Source organism: Corvus brachyrhynchos, unplaced genomic scaffold, assembly GCF_000691975.1.
Source record: "Corvus brachyrhynchos isolate BGI_N302 unplaced genomic scaffold, ASM69197v1 scaffold239, whole genome shotgun sequence".
Lineage (NCBI taxonomy): Eukaryota > Metazoa > Chordata > Aves > Passeriformes > Corvidae > Corvus > Corvus brachyrhynchos.
This window is the reverse complement of record NW_008246057.1, coordinates 1,227,585-1,239,319: the sequence shown is the minus strand read 5'-3', so window position 1 is coordinate 1,239,319 and position 11,735 is coordinate 1,227,585. Positions and strand designations below refer to the sequence as shown.

The 11,735-nt window shown below is 39.4% G+C and overlaps 1 protein-coding gene across 11 annotated transcripts in view; it reads right to left on the bottom strand.

Moving 5' to 3' along the window:
• The window catches only part of MAGI2 (membrane associated guanylate kinase, WW and PDZ domain containing 2), a 720,301-nt gene that overhangs the window by 3,150 nt on the left and 705,416 nt on the right, over positions 1–11,735 (bottom strand). For all 11 annotated transcript variants that reach the window (XM_017745908.1, XM_008642498.2, XM_017745910.1 and 8 more), the window contains one exon: positions 1–61. In XM_017745908.1, the coding sequence (XP_017601397.1) occupies positions 1–61 (61 nt within the window). The remainder of the gene's footprint in view (positions 62–11,735) is intronic.

The window sequence follows — 11,735 nt, the reverse complement described above, 5'->3', positions numbered from 1 at the left end:
AGAGCTACTTCCAGCAGCCCTGGGGAGGTGGCAGAGGGAGCACTCCAGGAGTTTGGTTCGTCTGTTGTAACAACAAAGAGAAGAGAGTTAAGGGCGTATTCAGCAGCACAGGTGTGTACTGCATAGGCACGTGTTCTGAGCAACACTGACACCCAAACCATGCACCAGCCTTAAACCCCTCTGTTCCAGGTGAGATGAAACTCCCTCAATTGTGGAGCCAAGAGGGAGAAAAACAAAAATAATCTCTCCACAAAAAACCCCCCAAACAAAAAACCAACCTACAGGAGAAGCAGGAACCACAAAGCTGGTAAGTGCAAATGCTGGAAACCCTGGTCTTTTCTTCATACAGATTCTGCATTCCTCTGCTTATGTTAAATTATTCTTAAAATAATAAAGGCACGTGCTCATGAAATCAAATAGCCTATTTTGTAGCTGTATAATGGATTTCTTAGCTGAGCAATATCACTGCTGTCTCTGAGGACAAATGAGAAGGACTTTCTGCCATCTGTTAAACATGTCCCTACAAGCATATAATAATTGACAAGAATCTGTAGCTCAGATAAGGTCATCATTGAATTCTGTCTCATATTTTTTCTAAACAGGTATAGTATTGCAGTGTTTATGGCACCACAATTCTTACAGGGTAGTTACAAAGCTCTGCCTTTATATCACAGTGTCAGCTGCTGAGTCTCCTGGCTGTGCATTTTGAATTTCTCCTGTTTACTTAGCCTCAACACAATATGGTTGGATTGTGCAGATCCTGTTTAATTTAGCTAAATAGGCATCTCCTTTGCTGAATCATGATGATTTTCCTAATCCAGAATATTCTGAGAAGCCTTTCTCTTGCATATACATCCTCATTTCTTTTGATTAACCTTGTGGCAGACAACAAATCCATCATGATTAATGACAGCATGGCTCCTATTCTTTCCCGTCTACTTAGAGGTTAGAGAAATTACTGAACTTGGCTAATGTCATTCCCTATTTAGCACCATTGCCTGGCTTTGACTGGTATGAGAAATAATCTGTCAGAGATGAAGGACTATCTCAGGAATCCATGGAAACGAGGTAGAACTTGTGGTAAGAGCTGTATATTTTATGGGGGAGAAAATGTAACCTTCTAGCTAAAAAATAAGCGTGGACTTCCTCAGGTCAGGATGAGTATCTCTCAGTGGTATCAACTGCCCTTTAAAAAAGTAACATGCATTTTTCTCAGTGCTATGGCTGCTTTCAAATTATCATGGAGATGCACATCCTCTCGAAAAATTGAATAGATTCTACTGCCCAGCCTGGGATCTGCAGCTTGCTTGACTAAAACAGCACTTTTAAGTTAATAGCTGGATTGAGTGATTGCTGTCTTGCAGATAAAAATAGGAGAGACAATAGTGAGGTGGGTGACGTAAAGGGAGGGAGCAGCACAGTTAGCTGAGGAGCTATTTATTTTCCCAGATGGTGTTTGTCATATGCTTTTGCATAATGAGCATATGTGTGGAGAGGATTAGCATTTGAGAGGGGGTAGAAAGTACAAGTTCTGTGTAAGACAAATAAACATTGAGCTGGGAATCTAAATGGGCTAAGGGTCTCAACTGAATTTAAAAAAAAAAGAAATCACACTTTCTTACCCTCCAGTTAAGGGTGAGTAATGTACCATCTGCTCCCAGCTTGGCACTCAAGCAAGAAAAAATAAGAGGAAGACTTGTGCATGGTAGAGTGATCAGCTCCTTGGAGTTTGCCTACAAAAAGCATTGACTTTGATGGGCTTGTTCTTCTGTTCTTCTGCACCACCACCCTGGTACAGGACCACAGCCTGTGCCTGATGAGGGAGGCACAGACACCACCCTGGCTCTGCTTCAGTCTGAAATCCAGGGTATCTCATTTTATTTAACACTTGAGCCAGGGACCATGCATGAGGTCCAAATCAGTAGAACTATCCCAGAACTTGGCATAAAGCTGCCTATGTGCACCAGCGAGGTACCTGAGCCAACTCTGAAGAAGCCAACTTGAGCTTTGGAAAATTAAGTTTATACTTTTCATGGCATTGTCACTCCTCCCCAGGGTAGAGGTGGTGCCAAGGGCTGGACCAGCATATTTGTCTAAACTACAGTCTTCTTTCCTAGTTGTCCATGACATGTTGTTTTTCACTGAGCCTCAGTAAAGAGCAGTGGGCCATTATTCGATCTCATGTTAGGCTCTGAGAGCTACTGATTACAGAAATAGTCTGTGACTTTGGGTAGCATCAGCTGCACACCAGTAAAAACACCAAATGGCCTGGAGCAGCAAGATGCTTTCAGGTAACAAGACTGCCTCTGTGGAAAATGTACCACTATGCTCAAATCAGCTGTTTCTCCTCCAGGAGGACAAACAAGGGGGCCACCATTCAAGGCCAGGGTGGCAAACATCTCTTGTGGCTCCTCTGAGACATGAAGGACAATATGGTACCAGTTATTTGTGGGATGCTCAGGAGAGGAGACCTAGGGGTTAGTGGCCTGCTGCTTTATTCCCTGGAGATGACAGAATTTCTTCTACTTTCTTTTGTAAAGGGGATGAAAAAACAACCAAATGCTGTAGTGAGAAATCATAGTGGGTTAGAACGTACTTCAACAACAGTGAATCAGCATATCTTTTACATAGAGTGATATGTAAGTATAGGTGTCTATAAACTGGGACATGCCATATTATATGCATTACTGGATTTTATCTCTCCCCCAGAAAACGCTAAGTAAAAGACAACATGGCCAACTAAGCAAGAAAAGTTATAGCCACAGCTTAAAGGAAGTTTGGCTGTGGGACAACCCCAGGTGGGTCACTGGCTGCACTATGTTCAAAATACTTGCTGGGAAGACGCCTATATATAGGTTGTATTTCCAGGGGTTGTGGAACAATGTTGCCATGGAATAAAACTATCATTTATATTCTGTGGCAATATATCACTTGCAAGTAAGAATAAAATTACTTTCTTTAAGGTTGAAGTACCATCAGTCTGAGACAGCCAACCCCAGCCTAACCTGCTTTTCTTTCAAATGAAATGACATTATACAGAAAGTCAGCCTCAGTCTTCGTAGATGTTAATGTCAACAAGCCATTGTTGCAATATTTCACTGGCTAGTGAGGAGAATACTCATGTGAGGGCATTGTAGTCAACTTCCCTCTGAAGTTTGAATACTATGGAAAAATATAAGAATTACTAGAGTAGAGCAAAGTGCAGGAATATAAATAATTTGTTGCTCAAAAGAAAAACCCTTAAAAAAGCCATGTTCAAACCATAAGGGTTCATTTGGACTTGTTCAACCACCACTAAAGTGATTGCTTCTCCATAACAAATATAAACAGGAGAAAAATGTAAAATTTTATCCTGCAGAGCAGTTAAACTAGTAATTTATTTTAATACTTATACTCAGTTTCTAGCTGCATTTTGGAGAGAGTTATTATTATTTCTGAGTATTTTTTATTCTGTTGGTCTAAGGCTTTTTATAAAACCTTTGTGTTAATTGGGAACATAACCTACTTCTACTGTCTGTTATTCCATTGTATCTCAAAGCATTTTGTAAAGCTACTAAACCAGAGACAGAGCACTGATTTTACTTTTTTTCTTCCTTCACCTCTGGGAGGAGCTGAAAACAGTACCTGTTTAACAGAGCATGAACTACTAATGCCCAAACAACTTGCAAGCAGATGAAAACGATATTGCATTCAGTTGCAACTGCTGGAGAGATTTAGGGACAAATTTTTAAATTTGCTTCTGACTTCGTCACCATTGACAACATCCTTACTGTGAGAGAAATTGTTTTTCAAAAGTATACCTCTCACTGAAGGCTAATAGATGCCTTCCTCCCTTCTTTGAAGGGAGAAAATCTCCCTTGACCTACTAATTTAGACAAGATAAATGAGCTGGGAGCAGCACTGTAATCTGTCACTGTGATGGCATTTAATTTGGTGTAATTTAGTAGGTGTTTACTGGGTGGCTTTTAGTTTCCACAAGCTACTGTAACACAAGTTGGTGGCACTTCTCCATGGGATGTGTAAGAATGACTCACCTACGACCCACTTCGTATAACTCTCAGGCAAAGGAGTAAATTTCTAACTAAGAGCCACCACAGACACAAGATCTTGAGGGTGTGGGAGGACAAGTAGGAGATGAACACAGCCATTTTGGGGGAAGAGTGACACGAGGAGAACATCAGGAGCAGAAGTTTTCTGTCTGAAGGTTTTTTTGTTTGAGGTAGAGCTGCCACATACATGAATTGTTTTGCTCTGTCAGCTCTCACACATTCAATGGAGTGGAAATGAGGGTACTACTTTCATGTGTCCATTTGCTACTGTCTTTAACTGTTCTGCCTGGACCCACTGCTTGCTGATGACTGAACCATGAGAAAAAGAACCCTGGCTTTACTCCTAATAGCAAGGAGAGCTCTGTCCATGGACCTCTGATTTGTGGCTAGGTTCTACCTTAGCATCACAATATTTTAGATAATTGTTTAGTAATTTATCAAGGACATGTGATTTTTCATCAGATATAATTATCCATAAACTACTAATATTAATTTATTGAATATTTAGTAGTAAGAGTAGAAATTACGTCACATTTTATTACTTACATACAATAAAATCTCAAAGCCTTTTTAATTTTCAAATTATATGAATAATGTACAAGATATTAAAGCTTTGAACACTTTCATTAGTCTGAATGAAGTGTTTTCTGAAATGTCTAAGCAGCTGTTCTCATATCTTCCCAGAATTCTTTTCCTAGGGAATCAAAGAGGTTTTGACTGAATAAAAATATGGTGCTTTATTTTTTCCCCCCATTTTTTGTCTGAAATTATGTATTGCCAGGAGGTGGCAAGCAGTTCTTACAGATGCTGCTAATAACAAAAATGGGACAAATTGTCCCCTGGTGAGTATCCACTAATGTTGGCAGTGCTACACCAGGAATGCATTTGGGTCTTTCTCATTATAGCTTGACATGTCTTTGATGTTCCTGATTGCATTGGTCTCCTGCAGCTTTTCTTTAACGCTCTCTAAGGGGGAATATTTCAGAATATAGAAAGAATCTTTAATCTTTTATCCTGAAACTTCCACAAACATACAGCACCTCTGTCTCCTGAAATGATTCTCTGAAGATTTCATGGTTAGAAAAGCTCTTTCTGTTCAGCTTTCAGCCTTATGGAAATGTGACGAGATGCCACCCTTTCCCCCAGCCTCTCCCAGAAAGTGAATGGGAATGGGCTCTGCCCCCAGCTTACAGCCTGCCTGTTCTTTTAGCTATAAACTGCAATTCTTGTTAATTATTCAATATGCTATGCAAATGTTTTCTCACAAATTACACTTTTCTTGGCTTAAAATTACACTCTGTTTGTCTCCCCTTCCACTGAATGTACCCACATTCAGATCCCTGAACACCAGTAGCCCTGGAAGCAAACACCAACAGATTTAGGTGCCTTCTGCTGTGATATAGTACTTTCTTTGGTCAATCGCTGTGGGCACATCCAGGTGGGATAGCCTTTCCATCATTAGTACTGCTCTTATGCTGTACAAAGGTATGATGGCAGTGTGCTATGGGTGCAAAATGTTCATTCTATGTATAGAAATTAGATACCTGCCATAGACATTAATAAAAATAAATCCAGCTTATACTTGGTTATTTTAGTACATGGACTACTTCTCCTTGCTCACACATGCAGTTGAGTGATCAGCTTAGTATTTTGAAGTCTTCTTTCAAGAAAACCTAATCTCATTCTTTGCTATATTAATTAGCCACATTTGTTACACCACTTGCCTGTTTGTACTTAACAATGTCATGGTGACTGAATGTTTAGAGTACCTTTTAAATATAATTTAAAATGTAGCTTTGCTCAAGAGTGGAATCCTACTTTACAGTAATTTGGTTTTTTTGGCTTCACGCATTTGTTTTTCCAAAGTTGGAGGACGGTTGCTCAGGGTAATCAGAGATTACAAGTCATGAAAGATTACAGGAAAACAAATATGCATCTGTGTCCTGATATCTTTCATTTATAAATTTTGTGCTCGGCATTTTCAAAAGAGCAGAATGATTCATTAAGAAAGACTGATACTTGGGGTATGAAACAATGCCAGACTGCCAGAACTAGGCTTTCTGTCCCCAAAATCATTCTGCGTTTTTGTTTTTGTCACTGGTCTAATACTGAAAAAGGTGGCCACCATTACTATTACATGAAACTATTGGTGGCATGGCTTCTGCAGATGTTCACAAGAACTGAAAAGATATGAATGTAAGTGTAGTGTAAGTGGTATCTCCTCTGTAAACTTGAAATGTTTAATTTTACATCCAGAAAATTCAGCCACTGACCTATTCCAACACTGGAAAGCACAGCTGCACATCCTGCTTGGCTCAGTTCGTAGTGCCACTGATACCCAGATGCCCTACTTCTTTCATGTTCCTGGTCATTACTGAAGAGCAACAATTTAGTTCCTTTGGGTTCATTATATCCATCTTCCATTGTATACTTTACCTAGGTATTAAATGGAAGATGCCCTAAATATTTTTGCAGCAGATATGGTGTTCATAAGGTTCTTGCAAGGGCCATCTAATGAGACTTTGAATGATCTCATCTCAGGTAAAATTCACTTTCATCATCTTTTCTGTGCTCTGCTTAGAGGTTTCTTAGAGAAGTGCTTTCATGTTCAGAGATCTAATTTTAGAATTATTGCAGCACTTCAGAAAGAGCAGATTGTTAGTTATGCTTGGAAGATTTTCTGTATGAAAATCTACAGAAGCTCAGGAGATGATATTATTTGGTTTTGGAGCTAAGGGAACAGAGAGAAAGGGAAAATTCAAACTTGGGGCAGAGAGGACAAAACTGTATATTGCAAGGAAAAAAAGTTTAAAAATCCTTTAGAAAAATGCTGTATGTTTTCTTGAAACAAGAAAGCCACACACATTGATTTGTGTTTGCTTTAATCTGTAGCAAGCACTATGGATGAAAGCACTTTTCAATTTTTTATGTGATGTAGTCTTTAAATATGGTTAACAAAGAAACATAGGAAGCAACTGATCTGACTTAGAGGGCTTCTATTATTATTCTGCACTGGTTTTGATCCTACATTATAATACCCAGGGCATCATCAGTAAATCCCTTTCCCTGAGTTAGTTCTTTAATTATAGCAGTGCTTCACCAGTATTTTACTGTCCTTACCACTTGAGATAATAATTTAATTGCCTCACAGAGTCAGAGAGAGAGGTGTCTCAAAAGACCTCTGGAAATAGCTGTCTGCTCTTCTGTTGAAAAGTGATACTAATGTTGGGGAGTTCCTTATGGGAAACCCCTTGGAGGCTATGGGTCAAAGCTGAGTGGATGAACACAGAAATCTACACCCATCACCCCACATCAGGTCCTTTTTGGAAAACACAGGCCACTGCAAGTAAGTGGCCTGAGACCTTTCAGGCTGACACAGGAGATAACTAATGAATTCAGAAGCACTCAGACTTCCTGCCGTGGAGAGTAGGTGGATTGGATTGTCATGGATGATCTTGGGGGGCTGCTTTAGTCCTGTCCTGTTTCCTCTGCCATTGACCACCCCTTAAATATAAATCACATCCATAAGCAATTCACTGTAACATTGCCTAAGCTCTGCATAATTTGGTTCTCTCCAATATTTGACACACCTTAAAACAGGGTTGAGACTTTAGCAGTGCCCTTACAATAGCAAGAATAAAAAGGGGTAATTTTTCTATGCAGAAGAAAGCTATCCAAAGCACAGGATAGGAGAGGGGAAAAAATAAGGAGCCCCACCTATAAGCAGGTTTTATTTCAGAAACAGGTAAATTAATATAGTAAATCAGTTTACTAATTTACTGTAATAGTCTTCAGGCTGTGAATCTTAAGGCCAGATGATTATGAGTACAGAGTTTACCTCTCTTTCCAAGACTCAGTTTAGTTTATTCCATAGATATGACTCTAGTAAACAGTCCTATCAACTAAATATTGAAATCATTGTGATCACTCATCTGAGTGAACTTGGTGTGAGAGACTGAAATGTTAACAGTTAATGACTCAAACAATTGTTCATTTGCAAAAGCAGCAGGTGCTTTGCTGAGGATGTGCAAGATCACAGCCCAGAAGCAGAGCAGGTGTACATGAACCTTTGTTTAGGGACAAGCTGGGTTTTGAGCCAGATAAGAGAAGAGGCTGATAAGAAGCAGATCCTGTGAGGTGGGATAATACTTCTTATCATGCCAATGTCCTCCCTTACACAACTGGCTCAGGTAAAACCCCTTTGGGGAACATATCAGGACATTCATGTTATTCATCCCTTCTGATGGGGCATAACTGGCTCAACTACAATGACGTGAGAGGCAGCTGTCATGTCTTAGAAGATGTCATTCAACTTCCTCCTTCCTTCCTTCCTTCCTTCCTTCCTTCCTTCCTTCCTTCCTTCCTTCCTTCCTTCCTTCCATGTTTTCTTAACATATTTTTATGTAATATTTTTATGCTTTTATGTTGTTATATTACTATAGGTAATAAAAACCAAAATCGCTACATACCTGCTTTCCATTTCAACCAAACTGTTCTAAAATAAACCCTGTATATATATTTATAAACATCAATCATTCAGTGTTGCTTCACTCCAATTCCCCCCCAAGGGCTCTATTAACAAGAACTGCAGTTACCCTTGCCTTCAGGGACAGGTTGTAACCCTTGGTAAATTAGACTTTTCCTTGAATCAGCTTAATCCATCTGCATAAATGTTGCAGGATTACTGATACTGGAAGAGCTGAAGAGTTGCAGCTTGCATGGGGCTTTTATCCTCCACAGGAAGCTCCTCACTGCTATGTCAATGTTAAGTCTGTGGACAGCTTAAGTACCAGTCTGGAGTGATGCTGCTCTAACCACACATTATCATTCACTTGGTCCTTCAGGTGGTTTGGTGCTATTTTTGACGTGCTGAGCATCTCACATATTTATCAGATCAGAGCTACTCAGGCAATATTCATCCTGTCAATAAAGAAGGTTTTATTTTTTCCTGTGTGGTCAGGCAGCAGAGTAGAACTGGAGAAACCTCAGCAGTTCTCCTCCAGAGCCACGCTGGAGCTGGAAAAACTACATTGGAAGTTACTGTATAATTAAAAAAGATAATTACTTTCAAATTAGTTTTTATTAATAGAATTAAGCCACATTAAATCATAAAAGGTGTTCATAAATATGTTAATAAAATGTGTGGTATTAATGAAAAACGTTCTGCAAAAAGTGAATAATTTAAGAGTTGGATATTACACACTTAATTAAAGTTAAATATTAAAATTATTAATTACCACAGCTAAAATGGGCGTTAACAGTAGGCACCACATTCTGTCAGGTCAATAAATAGCTCTCATTAATAAAAGTGTGTAGATAATAAATAAAATTTACTTAATATGGGAGGGATTCAGAGCATTCTGACTCTGTGTGAAATGCCCCTAGAAAGATGTTTCTGGTAGGCACTGAGGTTCTCACTTTATGAGTGAGAGCAGGATCTTGAGCAAAATACATAACTTGGTTTGAACTCAGTCACAAAGCTCATGAATAAGTAGTCCTGTTCGGCTTAGGGTAGAAGCTGCAGAAGCAGTTTAGTGTCTCTTCAGCAAACTGTTTTCAGACTGGGGGCCTTTAGGCAATGAAGGTGCAGAGCTGACTCTGGGACCACACCTGCTGTTGGGACTGTTGTCGTATCTGATATCTTTGGAATGCTGAGACAAATTTCCCTGAAAACTCTATGATGAGATGGAAGTGCACGAATAAATGAATTTTACACTGTAACATTCAGCTCCTAATAAGTAAACACAAACTACATGTTGTTAGAAAACCCAGATGTTCAAAATTCTGGGTTGCTCAACCACAAGTCAACACTCTTTATGGTCATGTTCATTAAGCATCAGTTGGAGAGTCACAGTTACCTCATATTGTCTAAGTAAAAAAACCCCACATTTCATTTTCTGGTTGTTTTCCCCCCCCCCCCCCAGGAATAACAGGCTCTAAGAACTCTGACAGAAGCCATGACCTCTGCTAACCTTTCCATGTGGCTGGGCCACAAAGCATCAGCCAGGAGTTGCACGATGGGATGGTGGAGTGAGGACAGAGGCAGGACCAACTGCAAGTCCTTCTGTGAACAAAGCTTGCCTTCACCTTCCCAATGGTTTGAACAGCAGTTTTTTGTGTCACTCTCTGTGTGATCATTTAGACTCATCATATTTCCAATGTCAGTGAGAAGAGGTTATGAGAAGCCTTGTTAGATTAATTTAGTCTTGGGCATCATAGAGTCAGGCCACTGGTGAGGCTCTTTGACAGAGTTTGAGTGATACAGGAATATTCCTGTGTGCTTCACGCTGTTCACTTTGGTTACACAGCTCCCTGAGGCAAGGATACCATCACAGATACGTGGGGAAGCTAACTCTGAGCAAGAACAAGTTGCAGTGATGCAGTCTTGCTATGAACTGGGGACCTGTGGCAAATGAGAGGGACTGAGATAAGCATCAGGAGAGGTATTTTCTGGGGTACTATGCTGCAATTTTCTGGGGTATTACGCTGTCCAGAAGACTGGACTTGGTCCTATGGCACACTGCAAAGACATGGTAAGTGTTACTGAATTCCTATTTTACCTATTTATCTGGATTACACAAAGAAAGGAAAAACTGATGCTGTGGGACAGAGGGATGGCTGCATTCTATCAGGTTCTGTATTTCAGGCGCTTACCTTCTGGTATTGTCAACTGGATGGAAATACAGGAAGCCATGAAAATAAATGTTAGAAAAAGATTTGTGGGTGGGACTTTCCCCTTCCTCAGGAAGTCTGCTTGCTAGTTTATGTGAACCGAACGAGGGATAGTATTTGTTCATCTGTTTTATGAATTGTAGTTTAGATGTAATTACCTACACTTTACACCGTATTAGTAAATCTACTCCAGAATATTATATTAGAATAATTAAGCTTTAATAATAAGAGAACTTGCTCAACAACCTTATTAATAAATCTTTGTTCAGATGTGGGGGGACACTGCCAATTTTGGTGTGGATTAGCAAAGTTTTCTTTAGTAATAATATTGAGTAGTCAACTAGGAATTTTAATCTTTTAAGTGCTTCTCAAGCATTAAATTATTAATCCCCATAACGCTCCCATGAGATAGGTAAGTAAATATTACTATCCCCATTATACAGATGGGGGAAGCCTGGATTAGGCTATTCAACTAGACTGGCCAGAGCCACTGGGAGTGTAATTGCCAAAGCAATGTTTAGGACTCAGTATTTTTGCATTTAAAAAGTGAGGAAAAGGTATTTCCTTCCTGGAAGCTCGAAGTCACTGCCAAAAAACTGAAAGTGTCATCCCATGTGCCATTCTTTCTTTCAATACTGATTTCTTCCATTTCTATATCAAGCGATGAAAGGTCTACGTATCTTCTAAAATAGAAATTTGCTGTAAGACAGAAATAACTATATGCACCCACACATACATATACACCCACTGTTATTTAATAGAAGGATGTTCTACTTTTCTGCCAGCTGCTACATATTTATTAAATACTAAAGACATGTTTGTAAAGCAGGTTTCAATATTCAATTTTGCCCTTGAATAGTTTTTACCCATAGCAATAAAATATTCTAGAACCTTTGGGAGCCCATATTCAAATTGCCTGATGGTTTTAGACGAATTTTATTAACCAGTATATTGGTTCATTTAGTTAGTACTTTTTTTTCTTTTTACACACCACGGGTTCCTGAAATTAAGTTG